The sequence below is a fragment of the Ictalurus punctatus genome, chromosome 22, assembly GCF_001660625.3.
Source record: "Ictalurus punctatus breed USDA103 chromosome 22, Coco_2.0, whole genome shotgun sequence".
NCBI classification, from domain to species: Eukaryota; Metazoa; Chordata; class Actinopteri; order Siluriformes; family Ictaluridae; genus Ictalurus; species Ictalurus punctatus.
The window spans coordinates 12,717,746-12,731,946 of record NC_030437.2 but is presented as its reverse complement, the minus strand read 5'-3'; the positions used below and the strand labels follow the sequence as shown (position 1 = coordinate 12,731,946).

General features: G+C 37.7%; 1 protein-coding gene across 5 annotated transcripts in view; it reads left to right on the top strand.

Annotated features, from left to right (window-relative positions):
• The window catches only part of slc4a4a (solute carrier family 4 member 4a), a 62,403-nt gene that overhangs the window by 39,120 nt on the left and 9,082 nt on the right, over positions 1-14,201 (top strand). For all 5 annotated transcript variants that reach the window (XM_047149856.2, XM_017452160.3, XM_047149855.2 and 2 more), the window contains 10 exons: positions 1,319-1,395; positions 3,545-3,702; positions 4,028-4,115; positions 4,214-4,368; positions 5,571-5,684; positions 6,702-6,876; positions 7,788-7,921; positions 8,917-9,188; positions 12,697-12,767; positions 13,385-13,570. In XM_047149856.2, the coding sequence (XP_047005812.1) occupies positions 1,319-1,395; positions 3,545-3,702; positions 4,028-4,115; positions 4,214-4,368; positions 5,571-5,684; positions 6,702-6,876; positions 7,788-7,921; positions 8,917-9,188; positions 12,697-12,767; positions 13,385-13,570 (1,430 nt within the window). The remainder of the gene's footprint in view (positions 1-1,318; positions 1,396-3,544; positions 3,703-4,027; positions 4,116-4,213; positions 4,369-5,570; positions 5,685-6,701; positions 6,877-7,787; positions 7,922-8,916; positions 9,189-12,696; positions 12,768-13,384; positions 13,571-14,201) is intronic.

Genomic DNA, 14,201 nt, shown 5'->3' with positions numbered 1-14,201 from the left:
TCTCCACTTTCTCATATTCTTTCAACTTACTCTTAACACCACTTCTTTGGCTTTTTGCAGTGCCTTTCTTCACTCTGCTTCAATTTTTTCTCCCTGTTCCCTGCTGCTAAAAGCTCGTAGTTCATTTGAGAGCTCAGTGCCTTGTCTAACAGCTCCCACCTCCGAGGAAGATCTGAGAGCCTCGGGAAGTCCGAACACAGGATGGCTTAGTAAGTCTAGTGACTGCTCTAGGATCCCCCATTAGAGTCCTTACCTGTGCATGCATGCTTTATTACATTGTGGAGTGATATGAGTGTTTAATAACTCATATGTTTGTCTACTAAAGTTTGTCCATCCTGATTTGTGTTTGTGCCATTTGGATCCAGCCACTCAACCTCATTCTTCTTGTGGCATTAAAGTTTCCTGCCAAGTAGTCATAAAATGAGGCTTTGTTGTCTGTATCATAATTATCTCCTCCAATAGTCTGTTATATAACCGGAGGTCATATTGCAGTTTGGTCTTTGATCTTCAGCCCAGTCATTCAGTCACAGAATTTTCCATCGCCCCATCTTATTACAAACATAGATTTCGATCAGTATTTATCAGTAGTACTGGATTCGGAAGTTAAAGTACAAAGATCTGCCCTCTGCATTTCTTTCCCCGCTATTTAAAAAGAATTATATTTATGAGGCCAGGTTTTGTTTTTTCTGCATCAAACTGCCACCCATGCCATTGTTGTGTTTATTTATTTATTTATTTTATTATTAGTCATTGTTAACTGTGTAAATATTCCCACAGTGGTATCAGGGCTACTGTTTTTTCCCCCTGATTCTTTTGTTCCCTCAGCATAGCAGACTAGTCTTGGGTTCATATAGCTTAATGGTTAATCTGCAGGACATTCCACCTCACCAGTAAGTATTCCCAATATTCAAAACATTAAATTCAATCCTAACCTGAAGTCCAATGCATGGTGAGGAGTTTCACATTTTGAGAAGAGAATGTGGACCAGTGTGTACGTTCTTACTAATTAAAGTCATGCGTGTTAACTTGCACATCTGTATTTAGCTTTAAAGGAGGCTGTTTGGAGTTGCATGGTCCAGCTTATGAGGTGTTCCCTAATTCCACTTCATTTGGATGTCCATGACAGACACGGCATTACTTCGCTCTCCAGCTTGGGATTTGCTTTCTGGTCTTCTCTTCAGTTATGCATGCTAAATGGAATGGGTCACTGTCTCTGTTTGTGCTGAACTCTCTTTCTCATTGATTTGGTGCCAATTATCATTGATTTGCAAGCTGAGATTACTGAGCTAACCATATCAGGGCTGATTATTTTTCTCAGGTAGTCCCGCCACTGCACATCGAAACCTGAAGTCAAGCAGCATGAATGATATATCTGATAAACCAGAAAAGGATCAGGTATGTCCATTTCTAAATATTCTCCTTCACACATATTTTCATGTTTAAATTAATATTTAATACGGCGTACACATTAGCAGAGTGACGATGTTCATGGGCGAGTAGGCTGTGGAACAGCTTTATACAAAACTTTAGGCCACCTTGTTGGTAATTAGCAAGTCTATGGTACATCTTCACATTGCAGTCAGGACTTGATCTGTCCCATTTGTTTATCTTTCTCCATGTACATGTACATGTGATTCCAACATGCAAGCAAACATTTTTGAACACCTCATCTAACAAGGTACAAAATCCAAACAAGTTAGTTCCTGACTTGCGTTATAGCAGCTATACAGCCATTGTTCTTTCTTGGGGGGGGGGGGGGGGGCTATGTTAAAAGGCAACCCTCACCCCTATGCACTAGCAATATAAACATCTTGTTAAATAATTAGTCAAGACAATACTTCTGTTTTTCTCTTGATAGTGAGTCATAAGCCAATTATTGGTGCAAATCCACCTTGATAAACATGATATATATGTATGCAGTCCACCATTTGTCACTCAGTTTATAAATAACTAAGAATTTATTATACAGTGCATATGATTAAATGCTTATTTAGCCAGGCTGGGCACATCTGTTCATTTTCCTGGCAAACAAGCATTTGGTCACTTTTAAAAATTCAGTCATGGCATAATTTCCAACAATGTTTCTCCCTTTTTCCTCCTGTAGATTCATAGTCATACAGTGAATAAGCAGGAATAGTGTCTCTATGTTTTATGTAGTAGTTATTCAAGTGCAAATGTTGTCGAATCAACAACTTTCTTGAATCCATTTGTATAGAGAAACAAGTCGAGCGGGGTTTTTTTGTGCAGTCCTAATACCAAATACCATGTTTCATATTTACAAATCCTATTTGTCCATGTTTTTGACGACTGTAAGCTCTGTTAGAAAGATGGCGATACCCTAAAAACTGTGGCAGCTTTCCATAACACCCTGATGTCATCATTATCATGTCAGAAAAGTATGTGACTATGGCCTGTGTGAGATCTGCATGGATATTTTTTTTCTTAGTTGCATACATACTTTATGTTATGAATTTAATCTTATTGTCAGCCTGATTAGTGCCATTTCTTAATAAATACCTATACTATATACACTTCCTTTCCATAGCTGTGCAAGTCTGTTATCTTAGCATAGTATCTGTAATGCTCTTCAGTTACTTTAGTGTCATGGGTTACAACCCCTTACGTGTTGAATGCACTCTATACTACAGTATGTGTTTTGTCTTTGAGAAATAAAGTGAGCAGTAAATCTGACTGTCCTGTATATTATGTTGCTCCACTGTTGGCACACGTCTGCTGCAACTTGGTACAATAGCAGATAGTAACTTTCTTAGACAGTAAGTTGTTCTGTGCTTTAGGGTGAAATGTTTCCGCTGAAGTGTTCTCCTGTCAATGAATAACAAGGTAGTAAATATATCGGCTCAATCTGACAGTTATGGCAGAGTGTTAATGCAGTCTTTTGCTGGATTTATATGTCTTGATGTTGCAAGAAAGCCAAATCAGAATTTTATTACACTAGCATTAATAAATTTTTATATTTAGACAATTAACAACTGAAGGGTTACAGTCATATCGGCTTTTGAAGTTCACTGTAAACATAGATAAAGTGGTAGAGAAAGGTTTAAAAGTTTACCCTGTCATAGTACTAAATTAACAGCTCACAAAAATGTTGAGATCAGTGACTTTGTAGCCAATGATGAAAGATAAGTTGTCTAGCCGTACTTTGTTTTACGGGGTGGACAGGGTACGGTTTGTGGGGTATTAATTATCTTTAGCCTGTAAATTTTAAGGTTTGGCACCAGTTCAAAGACTGTGTGTAAGCAAAAGAAGTGAGCTTTGAAGTTGTACTTCAGTATGTCAGTAGTAGTGGGTGCGTGGCATCGTTTCGCTTCATTGTCAACGTTACCAATGGTTTTTGTGGAACACCAGCCTTGTTTGGATAAATGGACACTTGTTGCCATTCCCAGGAATACATCTACCACCATTTATGTCTTGGTTTGGCTTGTAGAACAACAGAGCTCAGTCTTTGTCCAAGACTTTGTTTGGGCAATCTTTTTTTTCTGTATTTGCTGGGTTCATTAAATTTCCACCATGACTGTCCTTTCAGCTGAAGAACAAGTTTATGAAGAAGTTGCCCAGGGATGCCGAAGCCTCCAATGTGCTAGTCGGGGAAGTGGACTTCCTGGATGCACCCTTTGTGGCCTTTGTGAGGCTGCAGCAGGCTGTCATGCTGGGAGCACTAACCGAAGTACCAGTTCCAACCAGGTATAACCTAAACCATACTTCACAAATCTGAACTCACCAAATATTTTGTTATCTAAAACCCTTGGCTGCTCATGGAGACAGACTTTGATTAAGCTCAAGTGTCAGGTCATGAATAATTTGATTAGCTGCATATTGATTAGAGATCAGAGAAAACTTTGTAGGTCACCATGAACAGGTCTGGGCCTCCATGATCTAAGTAAATGCTTATTTATTTATTTATTTATTTATTTATTTATGAAAGTGTCAAATAGTTTCACTTCATCTACCATTTCTAATTATTCTGAGATGCACAGTATATTACAATAAGGTGAATTTTTCCATACAGGTTCCTTTTTATTCTTCTCGGCCCCAAAGGCAAAGCCAAGTCATATCATGAAATTGGTAGAGCCATTGCTACCCTTATGTCTGATGAGGTATGAGAAATAAGAAATGTTCAGCCTACACCCTATATCTATTTTGCTTTATTATGATTTTTAGCCTTTAGATACTGACCAACATGTTCACTATGAAGGTTTTCCATGATATTGCGTACAAAGCCAAGGACAGACAAGATCTGCTTGCTGGCATCGACGAGTTCTTGGATGAGGTCATCGTCCTCCCTCCTGGCGAATGGGACCCTGCCATCAGGATAGAACCTCCAAAGTCCCTCCCATCTTCAGACAAAAGGTCCGGATTCGATTAAGATTGGCATGTCATCTATCTATATGTTGTTGTTGTTTTTTTTTTTTTATAGATCATTATGATTTCATTAGATTTCCTGCTACTTTTTCATAATGATCAAAAATGAGTTGATAAGTTTCTAGGCTTTCCTTTTAAGATTCATGTGTCTATCACCAAAGAGGCTAATGCTTCATATCCTAGTTGCGGTGCAGCTAGTGACTTTCATATAGAGTAGCCAGTAGCATTCGGTCAAAGAGGAAAAGGAGCAGGGCAGCAGTTAAATAAATTTCTCATCTGTGCAGGACAGGTGAGTACATGCTGATGCCTTGACCTGCTAGTAATTTATTTGAAAGGATTTTGGATAGCTTAGAAGACATTATAAACAAAAACATTAACTGTGTTGTTCAGTGGGATGTTTATGTATATAAGTGTGCTGGTTTGCAAAAAAATGACGTACATAGTTGCTAATCACATAAATCACCTTCACGCATTCATACCTTGGACACTAATATGACTTATGGAAATTGTACAAAATCTGTTTTTTCTTTAGTATTTGCCTAGTCTTAGGGCACTTTCGCACTATTTTCAGAGTTCAATTAGAGGAAAATTGATACTTTTGGTTTATTTGTTACTGCATGTTGAAATTAGGTGAATGAAAAAAGTTCAAAACCTTTGCTAAAAGCATCTATGAAGCACAAAATTGAACACAGAGCCAGCGTTAAATAAATAATTTTATTTTAAAAATGGGATTATATAAGTTACTGCTTACAATGTGTTCTGTATTGCATTCAGCTATTTATTTATTTTCGGTCACTTCTTGTCCCAAATACCCAGAGCACATGGCATTTCTTTAGAGCTATGGTGCTGTCCTTTGGCACAGTATGTTTGGTTCACTTCCTCCAGTTGATCAAATTTGAATCACTTTGTCACTATCAAACTGTTCACTTGGAATCGGACTGAGAGTACCTCACTCAGATGCTCTTGAAAAGGTTATTTTGGTGTTCTCACTTGCCCAAAAGATCTGCACATCCAAAAGGTGCCGTTTATTTAGCATGGCTTGAAAAAGCCAAAAGTATCAGCTTGGCTCTGGTTAGGACTCAGTGAACAGCCTAATAAATGTGAAAGTGTCCTTAAAGCACTGGCTAAGTGGGGACACCGTTCATACTGTCTTATTCAGCGTCTCCTGTCTGCTTGTGTCTGTTTTCCAGGAAGAACATGTACGCTGGAGGTGACAACGCACAGATGAATGGAGACACGCCTCATGATGGAGGCCACGGTGGTGGAGGACACGCCGTCGGTGATGAGCTGAAAAAGACAGGGCGGTGAGTTATTAAGTTCCTCTCTTTTCTATTATGTTTCCCTCAGGTCAGCAGTTCTATGAATAGCAGCTCAAAAGGGAACAACCATTGTAAAGTGCCAGTGTCTTGTGAGGTTAAGAGATCTGAGAAACAGGAAGACTCCAGGCTGATTTCTCAAACCCATTTTAAAAGAGTTGAAATGGTTTCACTTGCATAATATCGATGATGTGGCTGACACTGTACAAAATATTACTTTAGTTTATCAATGGAACGTCACCTCTGACATTCTCATATAGTCCAAGAACAGAATTTGTCTGAAGACCAGGTTTGAGTGCTTTGTAATATTAAATGGATATTAGTATAAACCAACTGTGTAGTATATGAAAGCATTGGTGTGCTATTATAATATACATAATGGTATTTGTAAACTTAAGTTCAATACTTATGTTATATTTATGCGGGGAACGTTATGAAGCAATGTAAAAGCATGAGACCACGCAAGAAAGACTAATATGATGAAAAGAATGGTATAAATGAGATGATTATAAGCATTCAAGTAAACATCTAGCATAAACTTCTGGTCTATTCTGCATGAATGATCTTAAAATTGTGGACAATTAATAATCAATTAATAGTGCCACATTTTTGCGTTGAATTTTAGCTTTGAATGACATTTCATTGTTTTTAAGAGTGTTTACAGGACAAAAGCACTGAGCTGATATCACATAAAAAGCCTTTAGTTCAGCAGGTCAGAGTCATACATAAATGAAACACACCGCTTTTTCAACAAATAAACTTCACCTTATGTATTTATGTAGTTATACCTGGGGTCATAATAGCGATGAGTGCAATTTTCGGTAATATCTCTTCACTAGTCATGCAGTACAACTCTGAATATGGCCTTGTGTTTACATTTTGTAGATCACTGCGCTCAGGTTTCCTAGTGTATTTTTTAAGAATGTAAGAGTTTTGTTTAAACTGCCGACTGTAGCATATGAGCCTGTGATATGACTCAAACTGTTTTGTATTCTTTTTATTCAGTTTTTGTGGCGGCCTTATACTTGACATTAAAAGGAAAGCCCCGTTCTTTGCCAGTGATTTCTATGATGCACTACACATCCAATCGCTGTCTGCCATCTTGTTCATCTATTTGGGAACAGTTACCAATGCAATCACTTTTGGTGGTCTGCTGGGAGATGCCACGGACAACATGCAGGTAAAACACATTATACTACTTGTAGTATTTTTGTCCTACTTGTAATGATAGTTTATTACTATTCTACAGTCTACTATATAGACTGTACTGCCATCATTGAGTGTAACTGTATAGAATAAAACACTATAATGTAATATGTATTATACAAATTCAAGCCTGATATGGATTCAGATTATGGGTTATAATTTATTAAACATTCGATTTAACTACATATACAATATAAATATGTTGATATTTTCAAAACTATAACTAACACTTACTATGATTTGCAAAGTGATCTAATGATTGCTTAACTACCGTGCCCTCAACCAGTAGAAGTCATGGTCGAACAATTTCCTGTTCCTAGTCACCCAGGTGTACTAAAAAAAATTAAAATATCAGTGGGAATATACTTCAAATATATATATTTTTTGTATGAATTCATAGGGGTGCCAATAAGTGTTGCACACCTATATTTAACAAAGATATGTTTTTGGATAAAGCTGTGTTTTGTTTGCAATTGTTTGATACCCATGAGAGCAGAGTATTTTTGTGAATTTTTTTAACAAAATATCACCTTCTTGGCTCATATTTATCAAGGGTGCCAATATTAGTGGAGGGCACTGTATAAGAGACCTCCACCAAGGGCATTTATTACTGATAAACAGAACAATGAAGCTTGCCTTCATCAGTAACTGGACCATACATACCACACACACACACACAAACACACACACCCCAGATAACACCACACATAACCAACTGCGCATGATGACCTCATGTCAAGACAGAAAGATTTTCTAACACTGACTAGCACACATACCTACACGCAACCTTACTGGGTCAAGGTGAGCTGGTGTGCAAGGCAAATTAGTCTAGCCTCTGCTGCATGGCTTTGCATTGATAACCCTCACCTCACTGGCTCTGTGCAGGGTGTGCTGGAAAGTTTTCTGGGCACAGCCGTGACTGGAGCTGTCTTCTGCCTCTTAGCTGGACAGCCCCTCACCATCCTCAGCAGTACAGGGCCAGTACTTGTGTTTGAGAGACTCCTCTTCAACTTCAGCAGGTTTTTATTCTCTTTTATATACACACACACAGCATAACAGTGACCCCTAATAGGACATACTGTATATACACTGCCAGTCAAAAGTTAGGACACACCTGCTCATAGAAGCTTTTTAATATATATATATATATATATATATATATATATATATATATATATATATATATATATATATTTAATTAAAATAACAATGATTGAATAATTAATGCTATAATGAATACATCTAAAATTATGGAATTACCAAGAAAACAAAAAAATAATATTATAGATTTAAAATTCATATTCATGATGGAGCTTTGCCCGCCAGGAGGCTTTTGTTAAATTTCCCAAATTGTTGGCTGCTTCTATCTCCTAAGTTCAAATGGAAAAATACTTGTTTGTGGAAAGAGTTTAATTTTAATTAAAAACGTCTCGTTAAAAATGCTTATTATTTCAGAAATATATTTACACATGGGCATTAACGTCACCATTCAACCATAAGCCTTTTATATGGCAGTTTTTTTTTTTGCCCCTTTTTTTTCTTTATTAAATGGCATACATTGCACTATGTACACGCCACATTTGCCTTAGGCTTAAATAAGTGAATATATAGTATTGTAAATAGTATTGTGAATATTAAAAATTTTTGCTTAATTTTAGCAGTGACATTCAAATGTATATATTCAAATATATATATATATATATATATATATATATATATATATATATTTATATATTTATATATATGTGTGTGTGTGTGTGTGTGTGTGTATTACCTCTTTATTCATAGTGTGAATTTTAAAGTGGCTTAATAGACACATTGTGACATCAGCTGTTTAAAAGTGCTTAAAGGGAGTTTTGGAGTATATTAATATACATTATGTATTTTACCTTTACTTATGAGCTTGTATTAAACACTGTATTAAATAATGTGTTATTATAGTCCCAATTTGTAGTTCTTCTTTAAGTCACATAATCAATATTGTTTACTGTTAAAACAATCTCTGTTGTTGCAGAGATAACGAGTTTAATTACCTGGAGTTCCGGTTGTGGATTGGCCTGTGGTCAGCCTTCTTCCTCCTGCTGTTGGTGGCCACAGACGCCAGTTTCCTGGTGCAATACTTCACGCGCTTCACAGAAGAGGGCTTTTCCTCACTCATCAGCTTCATCTTCATCTATGACTCCTTCAAGAAGATGCTGAAGCTTGCCCACCACTACCCCATCAACTCTGACTACAATGTCGACCACGTCACGCAGTATGACTGCATGTGCATGTCACCCACTATAGGTAGGAAATAGTACTTCTAGATCCAACATTAATGAAAATCTGGGGTTAGATATTTAGGCCATGTTGTGTCACATCAGGTCAGGTAAATGTGACATATTGGGTCCTGTAACGTCATCATGTTATGCTATTTATGCTGCTTGTCATATCATGTCATGCCACCATGTTACGTTGTCGTCATTCCAGCATGTCCTCTGGGGATGCAAGCATTACTTATGACAGCATGAATGCATATATTGCTTATTCATTTAACAGTAGAAGTGATTTAAACAAGAATCATATGTTAGTTTATGTTTTAATTTTTACGACATTTGGCGGATGCCCTTATCCAGAGCGACTTACATTTATCTCATTTATAGGGCCTTTCCCAAGGGCCCAACAATGACAGTTTGGCAGTACTGGGATTTGAGCTCATGACCGTCCAATTAGTAGTCCGACATCTTAACGACTGAGCTACCACTGCCCTAAAAAATATGTAAAAATATAATAAAATAAAAAAATATGTAAAAAAAAAAAAAAATACAAATGTGAGCAATTCAAACTAAGTGGAAGGAAGGTTAACATGTAACTCCAGGTACTGTATGACGAGAAAGGTATTTAGACATTTGCAAAACCAATTGAGGCACAAGGCCATTCTGAGTGGAAGACTTAAGACATTATAAAGAAGAAATCTGCAGAATCTGTTGACTGCCAGGTTCAGCAGGGGGGAGCTTTCATCCTGTAGGTATATCAGTTTTGACAAGGCTGAAATTCAGATGAGACTTCCTCCAGGAAGACATTTTGGAAAGGCAGGCTGATATCTTCTGAGAGACTTTGGATGTGGATGGAGGTAAAGAGAAGTACAATTGTGTGTCATCAGCGTAGCAGTGATATGAGACCTGACCACTGACCACCGGTAGCTTAGTATACAGTAGTATGAGAACATGAGCAGACCAAGTACTTACCCCTGAGGGACTCCAGTAGTGAAGCAATGAAACTGAACTTCTTGAGCGAGGAGATCTGGGGTGCAGTTGTGTTCCAATTCATCAGGGTTCTGTGCAGGCCACTTGAGTTCATCCACCCAAACTTGGCAAACTATGTCTTTATAAACCTTGCTTTGTGGGAAATTGTAATGGGGGTGGCCCACATGCCGAAATGTCCTTGGGCTAGACAATGAACCCCAAGTTGCTCCTGATGGCAAGCTAGCACCTTGCATGGCAGCTCTGCTACTATCAGTGTGTGTGAATGGGTGAATGAGACACAGTGCTATAAAGCACTTTGTAGAACCGCTAAGGTTAAAAAAGCACTGTATAAGTGCAGACCATTAATGCTACAACGTAGAAAGACATCATGTACCATTGCGTGCTTCTAACTTTGTAGCAACAGTTCGGGGAAGAATCACATATGGGTGTGGTGGTCAGGTGTCCACATACTTTTTCTCATATATTGTATGTGGTATGATCAATCTACTAGGTATGATGAGAACTAGAAACAGAGCGTAGCTCCCAATCCCAAATTGAAACATCAGACTGATGGGCATTCAGGTAGTCAGTTAGTTGAATTATGAATTGTCTGAGGACTCCACGTTCCTGGGAAGGAAGGAAGGAAGGAAAGAGCTCTGTAGGTAACAACATTCTGCAAGTTGCGTGTGGGTTTCTTAAGCAGGTGTATGACTTAAAGATGGAACTAATTAGACCATTTAATAGCAGTGTATAGATCATAACAGTCACGTTTGCTGGAGATTCATGACAGAATTAATCATTCAGGTATCAATTGTAGAGTTAAAACCTTAATTAGTAGGTTAATATGCTCCAGTAAGTGTTTGAAAAGTTTTTGTGTGTTTGTGTGTGTGTGTGTGTGTGTGTGTGTGTGTGTGTGTGTGTGTGTGTGTGTGTGTGTGGTTTTTTTTAAATATAATTGTGATCTTGCTATATTCAATCTACCCCAGTAAATAAGTAGTGCAAGTAGTGATAGGGGCTGAGAAAGAGAGCTAAAATATCTGTTCCATTTTTGTCTGCAGGTATGCACTGATGCATATTACAGTAATTGCTTTGTGAATCAAATCTGCTTTAGCACAAACTGGCCTTTTTGTTACCCTAGGTTGCTACTGGCCTATTATTGTATGCCCTAGAAATACAGTACAAACTAGAGAACATAGTATGTGTCTTATATGCTTTTGATATATAAGATTGCACTTTGCGTTTGTGCTTATGCTTTTAGAGATAACACATTTTTTTAAACAAATTGCTATGTTTAGGATTATGTAAACTACTTGATTCTGTTTCATGCTGCCTGCTGATGATCACAAATGGCTCAGGGACTTTCAGATCAATTTCAACAAGTTCAGCTTTTCTGTTATTCATATGGTGTATGAATGATTAATTCCAGCATTAACGTTTAATCAACCTTTTCAGTTAATTTCTTATCAAGAATAGGAATCCCAAAAGTAGCACGCTATTTTTAAGTAGTAGTATGCTGTTCTTTTGGGCTGGCCTGATGATTAGTAACCGAGATTTCTGGGGAAAAACCTTTGCAATCTGAAAATATATATTAAAACAGTGACACTGGGTGCACTGTGTAGCATGACTAGCCATTTTAAAGTAGTGTAGAAAGCTTTTATCCAACTATTGTCCAGTTGAGATAATAAAACTTGAATGTATTCACTGTACCAGAGCATAACAGCATCATGCACCTATTCACTGTACTGTGAACAGTCATCTCTGCTTCGTATGTAACAGCTGATGCATGTGTTTGTTGTGATAGGCGGGCAATGCAGATCGGATGTGACAGGGTTAATTTCTCCCTGCATGGGTAGGTCGCCAGGGGGTTAGTATACTCATCCGCCACCTACTACCTTCCTCCGAGGGGTTATATCCGCCCCTCCCCCTAAGCACACTGCAAGTACGCTGGGAGAAACAACAACTCGGTGGAAATTAGATGAGGCTACTAATAAAAGATTAACATTGGTGGAGGGGAGTCAAGCATGTCCCAGCGTGCACCATGCAATGGCCCAGACGTGCTGTGTTGCTCACCACCAGCTGAACAATATTACGGTTGATATATTACAATTATATTGAAATTCATTGCTTTTGGGATATGCCAATATTAAAACCAACTGGTGAACTGTAATGTGTCATGCATAAGGATTGACCTGCGTTAATTTGACCAAACATTTATAAAATAAATAAATAAAATTACACCAATGCCATGTTTTTGTCTAAACACCTACAGAAAATTGATCTGGAACTCCTGTGATTGATAAAAATACTAAAAAAAAACCCATAATTTACCTTTGTGATCTCTGTGATTTTTGCAGTACCAGTATCTCTAAGGCCAAACAATATATTGTGCAGCCTGACAATACATGCAGTCATCCATTTAAAATCCTCTAGTTTTGTATTGCATGTTCTTATGTATGGGTTAGTGTTTTATGTGTTCTTTTTATGTTTTATTTGCTCATTTGCAAGTCGCTTTGGATAAAAGCGTCTGCTAAATGAATAAATGTAAATAAATGTAAATTCATTTCTTTCAGTAAACAGCTCAAACGTGCTCACTGATTCACCAGAGGAGACCTCTATGTGGTTCTACAACTACACCGATCTAGTAAGTTGCCAAATTTCAAAATATCAACTGGTTTCCTATGTATGGGGTATTCCTAAGGAATTAACAGATTCCCGGCTTCCTTTTGATAGTTTGAACAATCTATACGTCTTTGAGGAAGACTAATCCACGACCACAACCTTTTTATCTGCCTGAAATCACACACCAATGTTTAAATATTGCCCCAGATTCAATTGAAATTTGATTCGTTATCCTTCCCCCTTAGCCATAATTAACTACCACTGTCATATTATCTCTTAGTAATAAGACTGAAAATGGTCACAATGGGTTCTTTGAGCTTTCGCCCTCAGTCAGAGGTCACTGAAACATAATGACCAAAGGCAATCTCTTTGTTGAAATCATTCATTGTTGACTAGGGGACAAATGTGTTCCTTTGGGTATGAAATCAGAATGCCTTTAGTATTAAAATGAAGTGACATCACAACACTTTGAGATGTTTAAAGCCAGATCCAAGCACAGAGTAAGTAACAGCCCTCCATTAAAAGGTCATTTGAACTGGTGCCATAAACTCCAACACAGAACAGAGGAGTTTGCTACTGTGGATTCTTGAATTCTAAGCAAACCACATGTAACTGAAGCTTCTCTTTTCTTTCTAAAAGCCCTTAAATACTACCTGGTCCTCTCTGACAAAGAAGGAATGTCTGAAGTATGGCGGAGAGTTGGTGGGACAGGCCTGTAACTATGTGCCTGACATCACCCTCATGTCCTTCATCCTGTTTTTGGGCACCTACACCTGCTCTATGTGTCTGAAAAAGTTCAAGTTCAGTCCATTTTTCCCCACCACGGTAAGCAACTCTTCTTTCTGGTTCTCCTTCCGCAGCCTCTAGAACAACCCAGATGCTCTGTTTCCAGTTTAGCCTCAGGCTTGGGAGAGTTACTTTAAAAATTTATTCCATTACAGTTCCAAATGACTTCATGAAAAATGTAATCAGTAACGTAATCTAAAAGTATCACAATATGAAAGCAATGTAATCTGATTACATTTGCATTACTTCATGGCGACATGTGTAAATATAGCCAAGAGAAAAGCAATGTGATCTAAAATACTTTTATTTAGAGTTTAGTTTAAGCTTAAAACATGTTCAATGCTTGTATTTGTTTTAATAAAAATAATTATCACTGTCCCTGATGCAGGTAACATTACATCACAAAAGCTAGGGTGAACATATTCTGGTTTTCCAAAAGGGGGGGGGGGGGGGGGGAGGGGGTGTTGTAATACAAAGCAATGTGATAACATGAAATTTAAAATGACCTTATATGGCCATGGGCATTGTTTTGACTCAGGACAGCTGTCGTTTGCTACTATTGTCATTGACGTCGTACACAACGGCGCTTCACCTTCACGCATTCGCTGAGAGTAGATTAATGGTTGAGAGGCAAAAATTTGGCCAATAGTTGTTGCAAGCTTTTTATAAT